The following is a 23,795-nucleotide window of genomic DNA, read 5'->3' on the forward strand; positions in this document are numbered from 1 at the left end:
GACCCCAGACTTGTGTATCCACTTGACTACTAGATATTTCCATTTGAGTGTCTAGAGGGCATCTTAAATTTAACCTAGAAAAAGCTATTTACAATTTCCTGTCCCTAAGATCTGCTCCCTCAGTTCTTCCCCATCTCATGAAATGATCAGATCCTTAATTCTTATCTGTCTTCAACTCAGATTCAATCTATTGACAGTTCTCATTGGTTTTACCTCTTCTCACCACCCCTCATACCACAGTGCGGCTTGAACCATGCTTAACTTTCTCTTGGCCTCATGGTTGATCTTCCATTCCCTTACTTTCTCTTTTACAGTTCTCCCACGTGATAGTCAGAGTAATCTTTGGAAGATAGAAATTAATATGTCACTACTTAAAACATTCCAGTGACTTTTCTATAAATTAGAATTAAACTCCTTACTTAGAATCTACATGGCTTTGTTTTACATCTTCCACCTCAGCCAGTGTTTCCTAGAGCAGGAATTAAAGGCCAGTGTTTATTCAAGAGACACAGATTGCAGAAAGTTTTCATGGGCTCAGTTTACCCTTCTTCAATTTTCATATGTACTTCCCTGAGATTGGGGTGCATGAAGGTGCAGTCTGGTCTGCAGGTTCTCCTTTCCCATCCCCTCTTTCACTGTAGTCCTTTTTAAAACTTTACAGAAGATAGGCAGGAGTGTCTCTATCCCCAGTTGTAACTGGTGCATTGTCTCAGGGTTAGAGAGTCGACCCAGTATCAGAGTATTGCTGTCGAGTATGCTGGGGTAACAAGTCAGTTTATGATGCAGGTGGTTTCCCATTCTTCACTTTCAACAAAATTAGAAGAAAGAATGAATGGAGTTATTAGCTGATAGAGAAAGTTGTTTGTGATCTGTCATCGTGTTTTTGACATATTTTATAGGGGCTCAGAAGGTTGTTTCCTTCCAGTCCATTTTCATGAAGAGATTTTCTAAACACTTATGTTAGAGAAATAGGAATAAAATGATGCTGTACTTTGCCTCAGTCTAGCAGTCAGTAGTATTCATTTAAGAGTACATAAACTAAAGAGAAAGAAAAGTTAAATAACGATTAGCTCCATCTAGTCTCATATATTAAGAGATGTATTTATAACAGAATTTTATTTTTTGCGTCTTATCAGTTTTTAAAATCAAATTTTAACATTTCTTGTTTTGGCCAGTTCTACACTAATAATTGTAATCATAGCTAAGTCTGAGAATTTTTTTATGCAGCTTTATGGCCACAGGAAGTTAATATTAAAACTTATATATGCATAGTTTTGTTATAGAAAGTCATAAATTGTGATAAACTGATAAGATTTTAGAGCATAAAACAAGATAAAATTTGGTGAGGTCAGCAAAGAGAAGTATGAATTTAAGGAGGAAAAGAAATGATATAAAGTTTTTTGACAAAGAAGAGTTTCCTCACATTTTATTAATAATCTTTCTTTTTAAAGACTTTGTTTCAGAACAGTTTCAGGTGTGCAGCAAAATTGAGGGCCCTGACCCACACATAGATAGCTTCCCCCATTATTTTCACATGTTTTTAAATAACCAGTGGTGGATATCAAATTGCCGTGCCATTTTTAGTCAGTTGGATACATTTATAAGAGATAGGTGTTTATTTTAAAATATATTTACAAGATACCAGAAATTAGATTCTTTGCAACCACTTAAATTGGAAAAATGTCAGCTACTAACCTAAAAATGTAAGGACAGCTTATTTTTTCCAAATTTCTTTTCGGAAATAATGTGAGCAAAAATGTCTGAAGACTACCAGTAGACTGCATTTCCCATTCTCTGCTCTGTATTTTTTTTTTTTTAATTAGTGAAACTTGTGCTTTGAAAAACACATTTTTCTGTTTATCTCATAAGCTTACTTCCTGCGGCTCTCCAGAAGTACCAAAATCATTTTTCTGTTAATGCCTAGGTTCAGTATCTGTACCGAGTGTTCTGCCGGCTACGTCCCGGTATTTCTATCCTTGCTCTGCATGGTCGACAGCAGCAGATGAGAAGAATGGAAGTTTATAATGAATTTGTCCGCAAGAAAGCTGCCGTGCTCTTTGCTACTGATATTGCAGCCAGGGGGCTTGGTAAGAAAACTTCTGACGAGAAAATATTCTGTGATCATGGGAAATAGTTTGCTTATAAATGGGTGTATTCTGGGAATTCAAATAGTTTGACTCAAATAATTGGGCTTTCTTATTTTGTAAAAGGAAAGATAAGTAAATTGGTAATGAGATGGCTGGCACCAAGTCATTAAGTCAGTGAACATTTTTGTAATCGTTTCATCTTTGTGCTCTTATTGTTTCATGGTAGTAATTATATCGTAGAATCCCGAGGAGCCTATAGGATCAAAGGAGGACTAAAGATTTAAAGGTGTGAAGAAAAGTCCTGTTGCTTTGAAAGTCAGAAACTTGAAGAATAACTTACTTAACAAGACAAATCAATGAAGTCCATCTTTTCTCCAGTCATTCTAATTTTTATTTTGGAATCATTACATTTAGTGTGTTTAGACTTTTAAAAAGCCACTGTGGTAGTCTTGTACAACTGGTGGTTTTGTGGGGGTGGGGTGGGGCATGGGAGTAATTACAGAGGTAAGAGCAAAGGCTGAGAATAAATAGGTGGTAATTTGAATTATTCAGTCACTTAATTTTAGTACATTATTATGGCACATTTTAAAGACACACTAGGAGATTAGCCTAATGTACCTCACATACATGTTCCCCAGTCTTGGCGTTTATCGGTTTTGTGACTCCTTTCCTCCTGTGTCCTGGCCCCTGGGAGTATGTTAAAGCATGTCTCAGTCAGGTATCAGCCACTCCCATGCTGATGGACATGGAGGTTGCTTCCTTGTCTTGGCTATTGTATACATACTGACTGGGGGCAGTAACCACACATGCATATTTTTAAAGCTCTCTAGGCTTCTTCCTCAGCCCCACAGTAATTCATCTCAATCTACCCCCCAATCCCCTGCCACCCCTCATCACTGTTTTGAAATATTTTAGTTGTGTTGGTATCTACTTTCCCTTTGATTCCACCCTGCCCCTCCCAATTTTTGAACCTAAAATAGTTTAGGTCAACATAAGCAATTAATTCTATTGCATATGTAATATGTATTTTCTGTGTATCATAATGAACAGACATTACTGTTTTGTCCTGTTTTCCTTGGAGATTGTTAAAGAAACCAAATATTTAGTAGCTGTAGTTGAAATCCTTTTTGTACCCTTTCCCTGTCTCATTTTTTTCTCCTCTCCTCCCTTCGCTATGCATAGCTACTGTCATAGAGTTGGTAGGAAACCTTTTAATTGAAGGCTCTTCACCTCTAGTCTGTGATAGAGTTCAAGGTGTCTGTGAACTAGACGGGGAAAAATTATATATATTCACTAACCTTTAACTGAGATTTAACATTTCCTTCAGTTTTGAACTGTTGTGGTATTAGCAGTACCTGTAACTTTGTCATCAGTTGAAATCATAAATGTTTTCATTTTACATAACAGTTTCTGTAAATATCTTAGAATATTATTTACACTTCGTACTCTTTTGGTACTATGATGATTATTTATTTTATTTTTTGGCCACCCCAAGGCATGTGGAGTTCCTTAGCCAGGGATCAGATTCAAACCACAGTTCAAACAAACCACAGATTCAAACAACTGTGGCAGTGCCAGATACTTAACCCACTGTGCCTGGCTGGGGATTGAACCTGTGTCTCAGTACTTCAGAGGCACCCCCAATCTCATTGTGCTATGGTGGGATTCCTGTGATGGTTATTAAATATACAACTAGGTTGTGTTATTTAATGTGTTAGTAAACAAGCATGTATATTGCTATATCAAAAATTTAATAAAGATATACATTTCATTATAATTATTTTCTCTTACAATCCTGTATGTTTTACTCTATGCATTTAAAAAATATTTTGAGAGGTGGTTTATAGGTTTCAGCTATGGCACAAAAGATGTTAAGAATCTCTCTTTGGTTTATTTTATTTTATTTTTTTGGTGGGGCTGCACCACACATTTATTTATTTTTTTAAACTCAATGAATTTTATTATATTTATAGTTGTACAACCATCATCCCAACCTAGTTTTACATTTCCATCCCAAACCCCCAGCCCATCCTTCTCCCCCATCAACCTGTTTCCTTTGGTAACCATGAGTTTTTCAAAGTCTGCGAGTCAGTTTATGTTCTGCAAAGAAGTTCATTGTATCCTTTTTTTAGATCCCACCTATAAGTGATAGCATATGATATTTGTTTCTCACTATCTAACTTCACTTAGCATGGTAGTTTCATGTTGCTGCAAATGCCATTATTGCATTCCTTTTTATGGCTGAGTAATAGTCCATTGTATATATAGTAATATTCTGTTGTACTACATCTTCTTTAGCCACTCCCATGTTGATGGACATCGAGGTTGCTTCCTTGTCTTGGCTATTGTATACAGTGCAGCAATAAGCACTTGGGTACATGTATCCTTTTGAGTCATGGTTTTATCGGGATAGATGACCAGGAGTGGGTTTGCTGGATCATATGGTAATTCTATTTTAGTCTTTTGAGGAATCTCCATACTGTTTCCCATAGTGGTTGCACCAATTTACATTCCCATCAACAGTTGTGAGAGGGTTGTCTTTTCTCTGTACTTTCTCCAGTGCTTATTATTTGTAGATTTCTTGATGATGGCCATTCTGGCTGGTGTAAGGTGGTATCTCTTTGGTTTATTTTAAAAAGCTTATATGAATGTATTTATAAACAATATATAGTATTATCTTAGGTGTTTATGAAGTTTATATAAACAGTATTATACATCTATAATCTATGACTTTTCATGTCTTTCCATGTTGATGTATGAGGTTCCAGTGAATTTATGTAGTTTATCTCATAGTATGAATTTACTTATCCATTCCTAGAATAACGGACATTTAGGTTTCGGTCTTTTTTTTTTTTTTTTTTTTTTTGGTTTCAGTCTTTTAATTCCAAAAACGTGCAGTGAATATTCTGAAGCTTTATTCTTCTATAAATGTGCAGAGATTTCTTTAGAGTACACCAGCGTCTTTTTTAAACTTTATTTTATTCTTAACTTTTCTCAGTTTTATTTCTTAATGAATAATACATGCAGTATGGCTGAAAGTGTGTATGAGACATAGCAATCCTACTCTACCCCTCCTCACTCTGTAGAAGCAGCTGTTTCTTTCTGTATTTAACTTCATATTTCTAAGTAGTTTTCTTATATTACCATTTCCTAATTTATCAAGTTTAGAAATTAACAAAGATTTCCTTTTGTTACCTCTGTCATTCTTTTTCTGCTACCCCCATCTTTTCAGTATTGTTACAGTATGACCTTTGGTAAAGTCTGCATTTTGTATTTATGGTGTTTTGAGCATGTAATTGTTTGTAGAAGGAAATGGTATGCTAAGATTATCTACTCTCTTTTGTTTTTCTTTGAGTTAATGATTGAGTTAAAATTTGCTTGGTTTTGTGTTTCTAGTTCTCATATTTCTTGAATGTTCTTGCCAATGTCACATGTCTAATTTCCTAGCAGTTCTAACACAGTCTGTTTCTCTTTTCCTTGGGACCTCCCTGTGGCAGCCTTTCATCTCCTGCTCTGACCTGGACTGGTTGCTCTGTAAGCCTGGTACACGTTTGTCATCCTTAGACTTCTTTCCAGATCTCTACCTTCCTCTTTCATGACTTATTATTATTATTTAAACTAAAGCTCATTCTTTAATAGCTTCTTAAGTTGGAGTGCATGGGCGGTACATTTTCTGAGCTGTTGTATATCTGATAATGTTCCATTCTAGGATGATAGTTGGGTTGAGAATAGAAATCTCGGTTGAAATAATTTTCTCTTAGAGCTTTGCAGCTGGTGCTTCATTGTCATACAGTAGTCAGTATTATGTTGAAAAGACCTTTGCCTTTCTGGTTCTGTTTTTTGTAGCCCCGCCTCCCCCGCCTTATTTTCTGGTTATTCTTAGGATTTTCTGCTTTTCCATGGAGTTTTGAAATTCTGTGATATTGTGCCTTAGTGTGAGGCCCCATTTGTTGTACAGGCACTCAGCATATTTTTTCAATCTGGACCAGCACTGTTCAATAGAATTTTTTGTGATCATTGAAATGTTCCAAGTCTGCACCCTCTAATACTAAGGTACTAGCTGCACATGACAATAGACCATTTGAAATGTGGCCAGTACAGTGAGGGAAGAATGAATTTTTACTTCTATTAAAATTTAATTTAAACTTGAGCAGCACAAAATAGAGAGTCATGTCTTCAGTTGCAGGAAATTTACCTCTGAATTGCTTCTTTGTGATTTGGTTAAATAGAGATTCAGTGTTTATTTTGACTATGTAATTATTGTTTACTAACGGAGATTTTTATACTTAAGATAGTTTCCTTTCTCATATCTTTTTTATTTATTTATTTATTTATTTTGTCTTTTTAGGGCCACACCCGTGGCATGCGGAGTTTTCCAGGCTAGGGGTCGAATTGGAGCTACAGCTGGTGGCCTACACCACAGCCACAGCAACACTAGATCTGAACTGTGTCTGTGACCTACACCACAGCTCATGGCAATGCCGGATCCTTAATCCCCTAGCGGGGCCAGGGATCAAACCTGCTTCCTCATGGATCCTAGTCAGATTTGTTACCACTGAGCCATGACGAGAACTCTGTTCTCTCATATCTTTTTGAAATAACATTTTCCCCTTCCCCCCCCAGTCTCTTTCTGGAAGAGTATTTAATCTCTTTGAACAATCCTCTAGTTTTCCTGTTTCTTCTTTTGCTTTTTTCTTTTTGTCTTTTTCTTCTTTTTTAATTATTCTTTTTTTCTGGCCATGCCTATGGCATGTGAAGTTCCCTGGCCAGGGACTGAACCCACACTATAGCTGTAACCAGAGCCACAACAATGGAAATGTTGATCCTTAACCCGCTGAGCCTTGAGGGAACTTCCTCATTGTCTTTATCTTATTAATTCTGGGAGATTTCTTGACTTTATAGTAGTTCAGCTTTTCTGATTAAAATTTTAAGTTCCATGAGTTCCTTTTTTACAGCTTCTTATTTGATGGATTCAGTGTTTTTTCTCTCTGAAGATATTGTTAGAGTTCTCTTCACATTGTTTCTGTTACTACTGAGTTTCATTTTTACATTTTTGTCTGTCTTCATTTTTGAAGCTTTTCTTGACTGTCTTGCAATTGGATATTCCTTATTACATTTAACAGCTTGCAGTCAGAAAGCTTATTTGAACTGATTTCTACATGGGTGACACTTGTTGACTAATGGCCTTTATTGTGAGGGGATTTGGATGGAGTTGATCACCTTGTGCGGGACTCAAGATGTTAAAGTCTGCTCTTGAACATTCAGTCTTTCCAGAGAATACTTCAGCCTCATGAGCTGAAGGAATAAGCTTGCTGCTGACTGCCTGGCAAGGAAGTCGACGTAGAAGGCTCCCAGTCAGCAGTAGGACTTTCACTCAGTTATCCCTGTCTCTTTTCTGGCTCTGGTGCCTCTGCCTTCCACCCTCTCTGGTGTCTTGGTTTGGAGACTTTCTCCAGAATAAGATAAGCTTTTCTGCAGGAGACCAAGTGTGTAGGAAAAGGAGGGGGTCTGAGTGCTGCCTTCAACCTCTCTCTGTTTCCAGCCCTGAAACATGCCATGGCCTTCTGGTTACTTAAAGTGCTGAGAGAGAGAATTGTTCTAAATATCTTTGTTCTGTTTTTCTTGGATTTTGCCCCTTTAAATAGATTCAACCCTTTTGCATAACTTGTGTAACTTGGTGATAGTTTTTAATGCTCATAGGTACCTGTAGATATCATTACCTCCCCAAATCTTTTTCTTTTTCCCTTTTTTCATTCCCCCTCCCTACCTCAGCTTTTTCTCTGTGATAGAGGTTGATCTGAAGTCCTTACAACAAAATCCATAAATGAGTAAAGGTAGTTCTCTTAAATTGTTGAGATCAAAATCTCTGGAAATAAATGGAAACTTTTGTGGCCAGAAATATGTATGGAGTAATTATTGCTAGGAAATGGGGAGAGAGATTTAAAAAGACATCATCAATTCAAATGGAGATGGGAATAGCAGGAAAAGTAAATTTTCATTGAAATTTATAAACCAGTTTCATAGTTCACTGGGAGCCCATGAGAAGCAGTTCTTTTAGGTTATTAACTATCGGGGTATTTCATTATTTGTCTGACACAAAGCCATCTGTCTCTTCTGTGTCAGATGCAAAGTAATCTTCACATTCAAACACTGTCATTAATTTCAGTTCAGTTTGTCAAAGAAGAGAAGTGTTTATTATCTTTTGGTTCATGCAATTAATTTTATTTTTAATAGAGTTCACAGATGATATCTGTCAGTTTGATGTGATGGAAAGCCCTGGCAAGCAGTATTATAAAATAAAAATAGTGCAGCAAGGCAGATCTTGGAATTGGATTTTCAACTTGCTGTTCCTTCTGTACAGATTTCCCGGCTGTGAATTGGGTTCTTCAGTTTGATTGTCCAGAGGATGCCAACACATATATTCACAGAGCAGGTAGAACTGCCAGGTAAGTGTGCTGGCCAGTTTCTTTGCTTTTTGGCTCTAAGTAAAAAAGCTTGCTTTCTGAACTGTATACAAACAAGGAATGGAGGCATTCAGGTAAGTGAGTGCTGATTTGACATTTTTGTGATGTAGGTTGCCAGCAAGTGGATAAGTCAGTAATGAGTGCTGAGAAAAATACATAAAAACCTTATTTTAGTGTTTTTGTTCTTCCCTTACTGAGCTTTTCATTAGAACTTCTCACTGAACATCATCTCTTTGATGGGATATAAGACTATTTATTCAATCTGTTTTCAGATGACAAAACTTGAGTCTTTTGAGCAGTTAAACATTTTTTGTGAAGGTCCATAGAGCCAGGATTTGAACCCAGGCAGTCTGACTCCTGTGGTCTAGATCTGTGCACTCTCCTTCTCTGGTGTAGGTTCTAATAAGAGACAAGGTGATTTTGAGTCATAGATTTCTCTTATCCTTTTTTCTAGAGTGGGAATTGGAGGCTTTGGCTGGAGGCCACTCCCAAATACGCCCTTTTCACCCGCCCGCCTCAATGAAAGTACCCTGTGTTTGCTCACGAATGTGGGGAAATTATCTGGAAAAGAATATAGCAAAGTCAATAATCTGGGAGTAAAGGGCATAGGAAGGTATCTGAAAGAATGAAAAGGATAATATGCTATGCATTGCTGTTGAGGTTGTAGTGAAGTTGGGAGATGTATGCTGCTGGTAGAATTGTAAATGTTGTGTCTTTCTGGGTAGCATTTGGTGGTGTTTATCAAAAGCCTCAGAGTTCTTCCCTTTCCCTCAGTAATTCCACATCCAGAAATTAATCTTAAGAAAGTTTTTATAAAGATATTCATTTTGCTGATATTTGTCATGGGTAAGAATTAGAAATAACCAGTGAAGTGTTAGACTCAAGATCACTAAGTAAATAGCAGAGAGAGAACTAGAACTCAGATCTTTTGGCCCCAGATTTCATTCTTTTTCAACTAAGTAACCATTCGCTGAAGGACCAACTATGTGTGAGGTACTTACTGAATTAGGTCTGGTGTGGACTTCTGCATGAAAGTAAGGTATAGTGTCCATTCCATTAAGGGAGTTTTAATTACCTTGAAAACAGTCTATAGTTGAGACATATATGGTATGAGAGATATTGAGAGAAGTTTTGTGGAGCTCCAGAGGAAGTAGAAAAGGAAGACTTCACAGAGGAGAAACAGTGGCTTCAGTCTTGATTGGTGGATACAAGTTCTGCAGGGACATCTTGATACAAGATATTTTCTTCCTCTGTGAACTTCATGCTGTATAATGTATCTCTCTGTATTTTAACTCAGACTCAAATCCCATCTACTTTTGATAATTTTTTTAAGGGAGGGACTACTGGTAAATATAAGAATGTTATATATCCGTATCCTAAAATGTGATCCTTCCCATAAGCATCTACCAACTGAGCCCTGAGTTGGTAGTTAAACACTGTTCCCTAAGGTTAAGGAATGGTCTACGTGCCATGCAATATTGAGCCACTTGCGACATGTGGCAAATTAATTTTAAATTAAGTAAAATTAAATTCAAAATACAAATTCGGCTTCTCAATCACAGTAGTCACATTTAAACTGCTAATAACCATAGGTAGTTAGTACCAGCAAACAGAGTAGGTACAGAGCATTTCTATCATTATGAAGAATTCTGCTGAACAGCACTGGTATTTGTTTAAAATATATTTAGCTTAATATTGTTGGACCCTAGAACCATAGGTTCATATAATAAAACCATAAAATAGAAAATCAAAAAGATACTAGAGCTGAAAGTAATATAGATTTTCTCATTCATTTGTTCTACTGGGTTTAACAAATATGTATTAAGTGTCTGACATTGAACATAGTGGGAGATATAAGGAGCAAAACAGACTCAATTCCTGACCTCATTCCTGACCTTGAAAACCTAGAGGGAATACGGACAATAAAATGTGTAATTTCAGTAGAACATGATTGGTTATTTACTCCTATCTCTAACTTTGTTGCAATCACCGGAATAAAGGACAACTCTTTCAGGTTTACATGTGCAGTGAGAAGCAGACATTTTTGTCTCCTGAGAGGCTATCATCTTCCTGAGTCACATAAACCCCGTACTAAGTTTTCTTTCAGAAATTTTTGTCGGTTTTTGAGGTGTGAGCTAATTAACAGGCATTTTTACCTCACATAGATTCAAATATGAGGTTCCTCACACATGGGTACATTTTGTTTAAAAAACTGTAAACAACCAAAATCATAACCACAATAGGGTTATGATTGGTTGTGATCAGCTACAAATGGACTGTCTCTTTGGTTTTACCTTTTCTTTCTCATCAGAACTGGATGAGTGACTCTAATATGGATGTCAGTGAGGCACTGATGCTTAATGATGGAAGAGACACCAACTGTTGGTCCAAATGGACCAAGCTACTTTTGATTTTTAAGCCACTAACTTCTATTTAATGAGTTCCTAGGGATGGCAGGATCCTTAAGACCAAAGATCTAAATCCTCATTTAAGCGAAGACCATCATTCTGCCAGCTGGCTTGCTCTTCTACTTGCCCTGTACCCTTTTCAGCCATGGCCTCAAGTATGAAGGTGTTCTCTATCCTTGCTTATCTAGGAAGTCCCTTTGGAGTTAAGTTCTCTTCGGTTTCTTTGTATCTGCCATTCTTGGATGGCTTTAAAGGGAAAGATTTTTTTCGTTTGTACCTGATGAATTTTGTTACTGTTTCAGCTGAAGTAGAGATTTTTCCTGTACTTCTATAGCCTAACAAGATATAGAGTTCCTCCTTCCTATTCATTTTCCAGTTTTCATAAACTGTCTTAATTTTTAAACTTTTTTTTTTATTGATTCAGATTTACTTTGTGGGTCGTTAAACATGGGCTATAATCAAGTTGTACTCATTTAAATTAAATGTATTTCTTTTGACCAGTGTGAAGGAAGAAGGAAGGGAGAGAATAGTAGAATAGTGAGAGATAAAACTGTTTACTAGTAGGACTTCACTAGATTTACTAGATTTTACTAGGATTCAAAAGTAAGTCTTTTTATTGCAATTAATTATGTAATTTGAACAAGTAATAGAGTTAGAATTAGGCTCTGTGTATGATTTTGTTGTCTGCATTCAGACAGACTTGCCTTTAGACTGGTAACCTTTTGATTTCTAATGGGATCTAAGTAAACGGAACAGGGTAGAACAGCAGCTTTGTTTTCCATTTGATAAGAAGTGCATTTGATAAGTGGTGCATCACTGGTCTTTGTGATGGGTACGTGTTTGGGTTATCTTTTGTAATGAGATATTTAGAGAAGTCCTTGGTAGTGGTTGGTAGAATGAGTATTTTAGCACTGTTTAATTCTCCCAGTAAAGGTGTACCGTGTATGAATTTCTCTATGTACCCATGCATACATTTGCATTTTGTGTCCCTGTGGGCCTCTGGATTATTAAGCTTGGTGGATATGGTCTCATTAGCGTATTGGACCAGGCCAGAAGGGCTCTTTAAAAGTGCCGATGGTGTGGGCGTGGACAGGGTACACCGATTCCTTTAAAGCATGCATTTAGCATGAAGATTATTGGACATCTCAGTATATCAGGAAAAGCTTCAAGAAGGGGAAACACTTCAGTGCTCTTGGTTCCTGGAGAAGTTGTTAAAAATCTTATGTAGTCGAATGTGCCGTGGTGAACGTTAAATTGATATTAACGACTGGAGAGGAGGTGCAGTATCACAAGGATGGTGTTTACAGAGAGAATACCAATTTTGAAAAGTAGCTGTAATGCATTTTCTAATATGATCATTAATTTTCAAAGTACAAGCCTGTTTGGCCCTTCTTAACCAATGAAAAAATAATTTGAATTGACTATTTTAGATGTACAGTCAGTGGAAAGATTTAAGATATGTAATGCTTATTTTTTCTTTGGCAGTCTAATAAAGAAAATAACCAAACTGCAGTTTAAAAGTTACCATTAATGGGCTTAGATATAATTAGAAAGTTTCGTGGGCCATCAGACTGGATAATTGAATTGAATAAAGACTAAATTAAAATTTGAAACTAATTAAAATCCTCTGTATATGCTGTAATTAAAACTAGGTTGCTAGATCGTGTAGCTTTCGGAAGTAAACTATAGTATATGAATATGGAGAAATGAACTCACTCCTTTGTGGCCAAATAGCCAAGGTTTAGGGGAAGTCTTATTTGTTTGTTTGTTTTCCTTTTTATGTTTTAGCTAAAAATAAAGGGTGATTTAGGTACTTGTTACCTTAAGTGCTTACTCTGTTTTAAATTTGTTTACCTGTTTAAAATCTTTTCATCTTTAGCAATTGAGAGAAATTTTAATTTTTTTTAACCGTCCATATCCCCTTTAACAAAGCGATCTCCTGTGGGGTAAGTGAGGTAAGGAATATGAATATAGTTTTATAAAGCTGTATCCTGTGATACATTCTACCACTTAAAAGCAAATGTCTTTAGGGCTTACAGTTTTTGGTACTTTTAAAGCCAAGCTCTTCTGTTTCTTATAAAAATGCTCAGTTGAGAATAAAAAAAATTTGGGAGGAAAGTCCTTACACATCAGATACTCCTAATTTTTAAAATGCTTTTATCTTGGGCAGTAGAGGTCTATGGGTGGAAGATGGGAGTTTATATATGTGTGTGTATATATAAGTACTTGAGAGTTTATAGATAAAAGATGAGACTTTATATATATAACTGTTTTGTTTTCCAGAGTAGTCGTAAAATTCCAGCCATATTTCAACGGAGCCTTGTTTGCCTGGCTGCATTTTGTGGATCTCAGATTTTGTTTGTGGGAGATTTAGGCAGCAAAGTGTGGTTCCAGTAGGGGGCAGCAGAGGCCAGTTCTTTGCATTGCATGCTCACTGGCATCAGTTTAGATCATCAGCAAATACGAAAGATGGAAAATAGTTAAAATTTCCAAAGTGATAATTTGTGAAGAGTTCATGGTTTGTGGAGAATACTTGTACTTGGTGAAACAGATAATGAGAATTTTTAATATAGTGTCTTTAATTGGTTTAACTGTAAATTCAAAATAATAAAAGTGAAAAGACAGTTTCTATGAACATAACATACTGAAGCCTGCTGTGTATATCTTCTGTATAAGATAGGAATAATCTTTGCTAGTGAAAATTCTTACCACCCTGATTCCTTTGTTGACTGATCCTATCTTTAATCAGCTCCTCCTAGATAGAGGCTGGTGCTTTCTTACCTGGCCTTCTCCTTTGTTGCTATCTAGGATTTAAAGCTTTAAAAAAAGGGCAAAACCAATCCTTTATTTTGCATCAAAAAGCATTGAGCTGGGGTAGAGAATGACGACTGTGGCCATAGAGGTGGATGGGGGGCTGATATTTCTTAGAAGTCGCTTATTTCCTAGCACTTCCTCCTGCTCTCTTGCTCTCTATGCTCCACACAGCAGAAAGAGTGATCCTTTTAAAACACAAGTCAGGTCACGTCACTCTGATGGCTTCCCATTTCACTCAGAGTGAAAGCCAAAGACCTACTGAGCCTATGCTATTCAACCCCCCTCCAGTCTTATTTCCTATTATTCTCCATCTGTTCCCTGGCTCCACACTGGTCGTACTCTTTCTCCTGCATGCCAGGCATATTTTTGCCTCAGGAGCTTTACAGTATCTGTTTCTTCTGCTGGATTGCTTTTTCCTCAAGTATCCATTTGGCAATCTTTCTTACACTGCCTGGATCACTTCTTACCTTACTCTGTTTTCTTTTTTTCCATGACACTTAACACCTTCACATATACTAGAGCTTTCACTTGTTCTGTTTATTGTTTCTTTTCTCTCTCTCTTCCCTAGAATGTAAGCTCTATAAAGGCAAGGGAGTTGGTCTACTTAATTGATGTTCCCAGAGCACTTAGAACAGAGCTTGACTTGGGTAGTTACTTCAGATAACACAATTAGTTTCTCAAATCAGGCTCATGAATCAGAGATGCCGTATTAGTTAGCTATTGTGGCGTAATGAGTTACTTCACAACTTAGTGGCTTAAAGTGAGGACTGTATATTATCTCATGGTTTCCGTGGGTTCGGAACCCAGGTGTGGCTCATCTGGGTTCTCTGGCTCTTAGTCTATCGCAAGACCATAGTCAAGGTTCACAGCTACTTTAAGGCTCAACCAGGGATGGATCCCTTTCCAGGCTCTGCATGTGTGCTTGTTGGCAGGATTCGTTTTCTTGCTGACTCTTGGTCAGTGGTGTTTTATCAGTCCCTTTCCATGTGGTCGCCTCTTCAGAGGGTTTCTCACAAGGCAGCTGGCCTCATCAGAGAGCAGATGAGAGGGAGAAGGAATAAGGGGGGAGCAGCAATGTCTCTTAAGTCTAGGCTCAGAAGTCACACTCCGTCTTTTTTTTTTTTTTTAGTAATTGACATACAACATTATATTAGTTTCTGGTATACAACATAATGATTCAGTATTTGTATGTTTTGCAAAATGATTATCAAAATAAGTCTAGTATCTGTTACCATTTAGAGTTTAAGAATTTTTTTCTGGTCATGAGAACTTTTAAGATCTATTGTCTTAGCAATTTTCAAATTATATAATATAATGTAATTAATTATAGTCACCATGCTGTACATGACATCCACACGACTTCTTTTCTAACTGGAAGTTTGTTCCCCTCCACCCATTTGTCTGCATCCTATTTCCTGCCTCTGGCAACCACCTCTGTATCTATGAACCTGGTTTTTTTTTTGTTTATCTTGTTTTTGTTGTTGTTTTGATTCCACATATAAATGAGATCATATACTATTTGTTTTTCTGACTTATTTTACTTAATATTTTTTAAAATCTATTTTTGCCCCAACTGCTCCTGAATGATTTCCTATTCATGTTGTTGCAAATGGCGGAGTCTTTTTTCTTTTGCTTTTTTTTCAGGGCTGCACCTGCAGCATGTGTATGTATGTGTGTGTGTCTCCCATATATTCTTTATCCATTCATCCATTGATAGACACTTAGGTTGTTTCCATATCTTGGTTACAGTAAATAATACTGCAGTGAACATGGGGGTGCATATGTCTTTTTGAGTTAGTGTTTTTGTTTTCTTTGGCTAAATACCCAGAAGTGGAGTTGCTGGATCTCATGGTAGTTCTATTTTTAATTTTTTGAGGAACCTCTACTGTTTTCCATAGTGACTGCACCAATTTACATTCCCACCAGTGAGGCACAAGGGTTCTCTTTTCTCCATATCCTTGCCAACACTTGTTATTTCCAGTCTTTTTGATAGTACCCATTCTGACAGGTATGAGGTGATATCTTATGGTGATTTTAATTTGCATTTCCCTAATAGTGATGCTGAGAACTTTTTCATGGACCTGTTGTCCATTTGTATGTCTTCTTTGAAAACAATGTCTACTCAAGTCCTCTGCCCATTTTTTGAATCAGATGCTTTTGTTTTTGCTATTGTATGAATTCCTTGAAAATTTTGTTTTGTTTTGTTTTTAGTTCCTTGAATATTTTGGATATTGTAACCCCTTATCAGATAAATGGTTTGCAAGTATTTTCTCCCATTCAGTAGGTTGCCTTTTTATTACGTTGATGGTTTTGTTTTCTGTGCAGGAACTTTTTAGCTTGATGTAGTCACACTTGTTTGTTTTTGCTTTTGTTGCCTTTGCTCTTGGTATCAAACTCCCCATATCTTTGCCAAGACCGGTGTCAACACTTCATCTTGCCCAAGAGGCCCAGATTGTTGAGAGCCAGTAATTTAGAAAGCTGCCTACCACACCTAATACTAGCTTCACTAACGTGCAGTTCCAAGTACAAAGGTAATCATGCGCTGTAGGTACCGCAGGAAGAGGTCTGGGACCTCCATCACTGCTGCACAGGTGCATTCTTGCCACATCAGTGTGTGCTCTGGTCCAGATTAATTCAGCATCTGTAAGTGATGTATGAGGTTTATCACTTACACAGATGGGCCACTGATGTAGTTAAATCCAGACTTAAATCCCTTAAATCCATAGACTGTAAACAAACCTGGTACATGGTATTCATAGATGAGAGCTCTCATACTAGCAGATTTACCCTGTTTGTTTCCAGAGGGCTTGTCATTATATGTTTATGAGGAGATTTGACTATATATATTGCTTTGGGGGGGGCAGGGCAGTTTCTTTCCCACCCCCTTCCCCTGCACCCCCATAGGCAATGAAGGGTTGTGGTTCAGCCATTCACTTCCTAACACTCAATAAGTAGCTGGGTGAATATAAATGAACTCACTTAGCCTTTATAATAGCCTCATTGCCGGGTGGCATGGTGGAAGGTGGTGGTGGGGAGGGGAGTCTTCTTTTTAGGAAACTGTTTCTCTAAGATTGTGAGGTAAACTATGTCCAAGATCACGTAGGAAGTACCCCCTCTAGGGCTTCTTGCATCTTTCTGGCTCTACAACTCACATTCTTGCCAGGGTGCCCCAGACCAGCTCTTTTCATTTAATGACATTGAGTGGCCACTGCTCCTATTCAGGGCTTCTAGAATGCATGAAAGACAGGTACTTAGAGAAGGAAAGTCGGTATTTTTATTTAAGTGTGCTGCCATTTGTGGTCAGAAGGTTAAACTAAAAATGTATGCACTTTCCTTCTTAATTTGGACTATGAGAGACAGCTATCCCATAGGTGATCAAATACTGTCCTTGTCCTTAAAAAGTCAAGAAGTTTAGCTTTGATATGGCCATGTACCCTTGGACCTTGTGTTCTTAACCTCTCAAAGCCTTAGTTTTTTTCTCTTGTAAAATGGGATTATTCATATTTCTCAGGTTCCTGGAAGTGTTGCTTTAGGTAGTATCAGTACTGCTTTTACATGGTTTTTCTTTTTGTTCTTTATTAAAACTTTAGTCTTTTTGGAAAAAAAAATTCTTTTGGGGGAACAGAGTTGACAGAGTTTAATGATGTCTACTCTCCTTGTGAACTCCATAAATCTTTGTTTTTAATCAGTTTGCTGGAAGCTTTCCATGCAACACATGTTAGACAGCTTGGCGTCTTTCTTTTACAGTGGACCTTGTTTATCAAACTGTTGAGCCTATCATGGTATACTTGTTTGTATTTCCAAGATCTTAGGCTGCAGATGACTTTATTTTTCCCAGAATATTTCCAAGGTGTCTTTTTCTTCCCTTTTTTTTGGCCTATGGAGGTTCCCAGGCCAGGGGTCTAATCAGAGCTGTAGCCACCAGCCTACACCAAAGCCACAGCAATGTAGGATCCGAGCCAAGTCTGCAACCTACACCACAGCTCACAGCGACACCAGATCCTTAATTCACTGCTCGAAGCCAGGGATCGAACCCGTGTCCTTACGGATGCTCGTTGGGTTCGCACTCTGCTGAGCCATAACGGGAATTCCTGTCTTTTTGTTTTTTAAATCTAGTGTGTCATCTTTAGATATTCTGTGATTCAGAGATACCCTTTTTCCTGGAATAAGCTCTCCTCTGTGGCACATTGTGCAGGAGGAACAGAACCGTGGGACTCTGACTCCTATGGCTGTCTGCATCTGCATGGCTGACTGCACTGTCTTCCCTAAGAGACAGGAACTCTTGGGGCTGGTTGCCACAGGTGACACTAAGGCACAGGGCGCAAGCAGCAGACGTGGGAGATGAGAGAGAAGGGAAGTGGAAGAGAGGAGTATGACCTACAGTTGTCTCCATTTCTCTACCTCTTGATCATACTTGTATTATGAACAATTACTAATATATTAATGGAGTCACAAGTGTAGAATTTAGGTCCTGAAGGGACCTAGATAATCTCATTCAAATTGTATAATTTATAAAATGGAAATGCTATGTTTAGTGATAAAATGACTCATTATCCAAGGTGTAAAACTAATGAATAGTACAGCTGGGGCTTGAAATCAGTTCTATGACTCCAAATCCAGTATTTCATCTGTTAGTGCAACATCTAGTGGTTTGTTTGCTTTTGTTCACTCACCATGTATTTAGTGACCAGCTCTTAGCTTCAAATGATATATGTTAGGTATGAAATGCAAGTTCATACATGTCCTCAATTTTAGGCCAAGTTAAGAGAATACACTAATATTGATAATAGTAGGATGTTTGTTAAATGAGGTGAAAGTGATACAAAAGATGTACATTTTAAAAGCACTTAAAGGTTTTTGTTATTTAATAACTAGTGTTTTATTACAAATGTAATGCTTAATTGCCATACAAATTTGAGACAACAACAGTTGAACCACCAAATTCTACCACCTCCAAGAATTTATTTTTCATGTATGTTTATCAATTTTTTTAATTACAAAAAAGGAATCATTTTAAACATTCTTTTATAACCTGATTAGTAACCTGGAGAACCAGGCTGGGAGAACTCAGAGAGGCTAGGTAGTTGTGAACACTGCCAGATCATGTTCCAGAAATAGTTGAAGGTAGGAGTGAGCAATGTTGAAGGACCACTTAAAGACTCAACTAGAATGGAGTTTGTGTTGGAGAATTTGAATTGGAGGGTGACTGGTTCTTGGGTAGAAAGCAAACTATGCCAGAATGGCAAGGCTTCCCCCCCGCCCCCTCCCCTGGCCATATTGTTTCAAGGTTATTTGAATGCAAGAATTACTATTGGGATCCAAATGCCAGTGGTCTGGATCTCCTATTTTAGCTACAGCCACAAGTGATCTGTAGGGCCTAGCGGTTAAGTTTCCTGCTATCAAACAATTACGATCCATCTGTTGAGTATCCATTGTTCCAGAGGGAATCCTGGTATAGGTGGAAAAAAGTATTGAATTGTAAGATAAAGTTTCTGATATGTAGTGGTCAGCTGATTATTTATTTGTTTAGGTCAACTTCTTGGCCTTTCAAGAACTTTTTTATTTGTGCTGTCTATTGGTTGCTTGCTTTTAAGGTTGGCAAATTAATGTAAAATGAAGCTCATCATAAATTCTGAGGCATTACATACATGTAACATGGTGTTAACACTGATGGTGAAAATGAGATTTTTGTTGTATTTCAGATGCAGGGCTTTTTATTTGGTCCCTATGTCTCTTAAAATAATCTGTCTAAATATATGGAGTTTTAAAATGTATGTCTTATGAAGAACTCTTATTTTTCTTTATACGCATATTTGGCCTTGGGCCTTGGGTATTGCTTTTGAAATCTAAACGCTAGCTTAGGGGCAAATAGATTATTTTTGTAATCATTTAGAAAAAGGGGGGATTGCTTATGCATTTTTAAAAGTGCTTTTATTTATGAAATAAAAGCTTACTGGTACATTTTGGGTGTTGGTATGTGGGAGATAATTTGTGCTTTACATTGTTTCTGGGAAAAGATGTTTGTGATGTAAAATAGGTAAGATAGCCAATAATCCTCTTTATTAAATGATGCTTACTTTGTGGGATTTGACTTTGGACATACTTTTCCATTTTCCTTTGGGAACCTTTTTCTTGTAAATTTCAGAGTTGTGGTCTGTCATAACCTTAGCCTTTTATGTGTATATTCTGTTAGCTGTAGTTTTAAAGATTTGGATATGGCCCCTTTGTGACTTTACTCATGACTCATCCTAAGAGATTATCTCTGGATGCATGGATGGGTAGATAAGATAGATGTAGGTGATTAAACTTACTGTTGTTGCTGTGAGTCAGTCTGAGAATAGAGATCTTCACTGGATGCCTTTTTGATATCCTAGAGATTTCTTTTTACCCCTTTGCTACAGTTCTGGCCTAAGTAGACTTGAGAACCTTCTTACTTTCTCTCTCCATCTCTGAATTTGAATACAGAATGTTGAAAGGGTTTGTTATCCTTCAACCCACTGTTTTCCCTTATTCCCAGTTGTTTCTCCTTGTGCCACATGCAGTAAGCCTTTTTACTTAATGACGGTAACGGACTTTACCCCAAGAGTTTGGCTGCTTTGAGGGTGTTTGGTAAGTGCATAGGAATTGATCTCTCTCCTCTTTGACCTTCACCCTGTCCTTGGTGAAATCTTAGAACTTCAGGGGTTGTGATGTCGCTCAGATATCTTGTTTGTTTAGTTGCCTCACTGCTTCATAGACTCATAATTTCTGCCTTCACAAATAATTTAGTCCAAGAGTGCCTAGGGAAATGCATATTTCTTCATAGTAAATTCGACAAATTCAGCTGAACCATTTGCGTCATACTAGTCTGTATTAAAATATAATGAGGAAGTTTTTCGGTTTGAAACATATTTAGTAAAAGGAGTAAATGTATGTTTAGCTTTACTCTCTTTTCCCTGTTTAATATACAGGCATTTAGAAAACCTAGAAAAGCAAACATGAAACTACCCACTGGACTCTTTTTTTTTTTTTTTTGTCTTTTTGCTATTTCTTGGGCTGCTCCCGCGTCATATGGAGGTTCCCAGGCTAGGGGTCGAATCGGAGCTGCAGCCTCCAGCCTACGCCAGAGCCATAGCAACGCGGGATCCAAGCCGCATCTGCAACCTACACCACAGCTCACGGCAATGCCTGATCGTTAACCCACAGAGCAAGTCCAGGGACTGAACCCGCAACCTCATGGTTCCTAGTCGGATTCGTTAACCACTGCGCCACGACGGGAACTCCTACCCACTGGACTCTTAAGTGCTGTTTCCCTCCCTGGAAAACCTGACTGTCCCCTAACTGTTGACTAATTCCTTCTAATATTTTCTCTTTGTTTTTAATTTTTATCAGTTTGATTGATGTGTGTCTTGGTGTGTTCCTCCCTGGGTTTATCCTGTATGGGATTCTCTGTGCTTCTTGGACCTCCTTTCCCATGTTAGGAAGTTTTCAGTCATTATCTCTTCAAATACTTTATCAGGGCCTTTCTCCCTCTCTTCCTCTCCTGTGACCCCTATAATGCAAATGTTGGTGCATTTAATGTTGTCCCAGAGGTCTCTTACTTAGACTCTTCTCATTTCTTTTCATTCTTTTTTCTTTATTATGTTCAGTGGCAGTGATTTCTACCAGTCTGTCTTCCAGCTTGCTTATTCAGTCTTCTTCCTTATTTATTTTGCTATTGTTTCCCTCTAGTGTATTTTTCATTTCAGTTATTATATCATTCATTTCTGTTTGTTCTTTAAAACTTCCAGCATTTTGTTAAAGATTTCTTGTATCTTCTTAGTCCTTGCCTCCATTCTTTTTCCAAGATCTTGGATCACCTTTACTGCCATTACTTTGAATTCTTTTTCGGATAGGTTGCCTATCTCTGCCTCATTTAGTTGTGGGGTTTTATCTTGTTTCTTAATCTGGAACATATTTCTTTGCCATCTCAGTTTTTGTGTTCACTTATTCCTAATTGTTCTTTAAATCTTAGCTGTTAGATGTCATTTCCTTGGGGTAGTTTTTTTGTTTTGTTTTTTTTTCCTTTTTATCTCCTAGAGCACATTTAGTAGAGCTCTGTGTTATGTGTTCTTACATCTTCCTCTCTGTCTACTGTAATACTCATACCACTTTGTTGTTACTACAGATTTTATGTCTGTCCCTAGTAATCTGTAAACTCTGGGGCAGCCAGAACTATGTCTCTTTCATCACTCTATTTCAGTGCCTGACATATAGTCTCTTAATTTGTGTGTGTGTGTGTGTGTGTGTGTGTGTGTGTGTGTGTGTGTGTGTTTTAGGGCTGCACTGGCGGCATATGGAGGTTCCCAGGCTAGGGATTGAATTGGAGCTGCAGCTGCTGGCCTATACCACAGCCACAGCAACATGGGATCTGAGCCATGTCTGCAACCTACACTATAGTTCATGGCAACGCTGGATCCTTAACCCACTGAACAAGGCCAGGGATCAAACCTTCGTCCTCATGAATGCTAGTCAGATTCGTTAAGCACTGAGCCACGATGGGAGCTCCTGCCTCTTAATTTTTTTTAATTTATGGATGAATACTTTGGATGTTTATTTCCTACTTTTCAATGTGTCTTTGTACCCACTTCTGTAAAGATAGTACACTGGAATTTTTTTACCCTTGTGTGGGACTGGAATTTTGAAATCACCACATGAGGTAAAAATTGCTTTTAAGTTTTAGATTGACAGTAAGTCAGCCGAGTCAGTTTTTCCTCCAATGTTCAGTGATAAATCTCTGCTTCTATGCAGTGATAGTCAGTCTGTCTCTCTGCAGACTCTTTCAGAGTTCCCCAAACCAGATTGTCATGTACCTCCTAGCGTCATTCCTGCTGTGCACGTATATCTATTGGCTTCAGCTGAATTTCTTTTTTTTAAAATTTACTCTGTGTTTGTTTTGTATTTTCTAGTCTCCATTCCCTTTTTCATGATGTTTTCCTCTTTGGAATACCTTAGCATTTCCTTTTCTATCCATTTTTAAGGCCCACCTCAAATTCCATCTACTGTAACATGTTTCTTTTTTCCTCTGGCTAACTCTAAGCAGCTTGCCTTCACTTCTGAGTTCATGACATTTGCCAGTGGTTGTTCTTTGACACTCATTTACCATTTTGGGGCTTTTTGGAATCTCTTGCTTTTGTTTGCATTTTTTTTTAGGCAGCTAGATTGTTAGAACACTGAAGGCATCTTCTATTTTTTTGTGTTCTCAATTTTTACCTGGCACAGAGTTTCTTAGTAAATAACTTATTTGGTTAACTATAGGAATTTTTTTGCCCCTCGTATTTTATAGCATGAACCCCGAAGAGAGTGCTTTGGAATTGCTTTTTCCTTTGTGTCTTTAAGAAGTATGTACAAACACCTGATTCCATTCTCTTACTGCTTGCATGTAATATCTAAGGTATGGAAATCTGCATGTACGTAGCACAAGAAGCTTAAGTAAATATGGATGCCTTGTGGCCACTTGTGTAGAAATTTCTGATGCACCTGTTTGGTGAGGAAAGAGAAATCACGGATTAGAGAAAAGTTTTTTTGTGGTAGCAGAGATCCATTTTGTATAACTGATAGCTCTGAACCACGTTATTCCCAAGGTGTAAGAAAAATCCCCAGGACGATATTTTGATTTCCATAAGGTATTGGGTACCATGTTTATTAAATGATTAATTTCATTATAGTACTCTAGTGGCTTGAATGAGAAATTGTCTCCTTGCTATGGGTAGAGAGCTATTTAAGAAATTCTCCTTGGAATTCCTGCTGGATTGGCAGTGTTTCTGGAGTGCAGAGATGTGGGTTCAACGTAAGAATCTGGCATTGCTGCATCTGTGGTGTGGGTCACAATTGTGGTTTGGATCTGACTGTTGGTCTGGGAACTCCATATGCCATGGGGCGGCCAAAAAATTTAAAAATATGTATATAAAAAAAGGAAGAAATTATTAATTGACTTGATTCTTTTACTGTAGTATAGCCTAAAAATCACTAAGAATTATTACTAGTGATGAAAATTTGAAAAA

At 37.5% G+C, this 23,795-nt stretch overlaps 1 protein-coding gene across 1 annotated transcript in view; it reads left to right on the forward strand.

The window, feature by feature from the left end:
• Positions 1–23,795, forward strand: part of DDX10 (DEAD-box helicase 10) — a 258,007-nt gene that overhangs the window by 17,191 nt on the left and 217,021 nt on the right. The window contains exons 8-9 of the mRNA XM_021062753.2: positions 1,925–2,087; positions 8,449–8,533. Of these exons, the coding sequence (XP_020918412.2) occupies positions 1,925–2,087; positions 8,449–8,533 (248 nt within the window). The remainder of the gene's footprint in view (positions 1–1,924; positions 2,088–8,448; positions 8,534–23,795) is intronic.

The sequence above is a fragment of the Sus scrofa genome, chromosome 9, assembly GCF_054392235.1.
Source record: "Sus scrofa isolate SSC_HxYL_T2T_F1_AM1 chromosome 9, Sscrofa_HxYL_maternal_Yorkshire_Landrace_v2.0, whole genome shotgun sequence".
Classification (NCBI taxonomy): Eukaryota; Metazoa; Chordata; class Mammalia; order Artiodactyla; family Suidae; genus Sus; species Sus scrofa.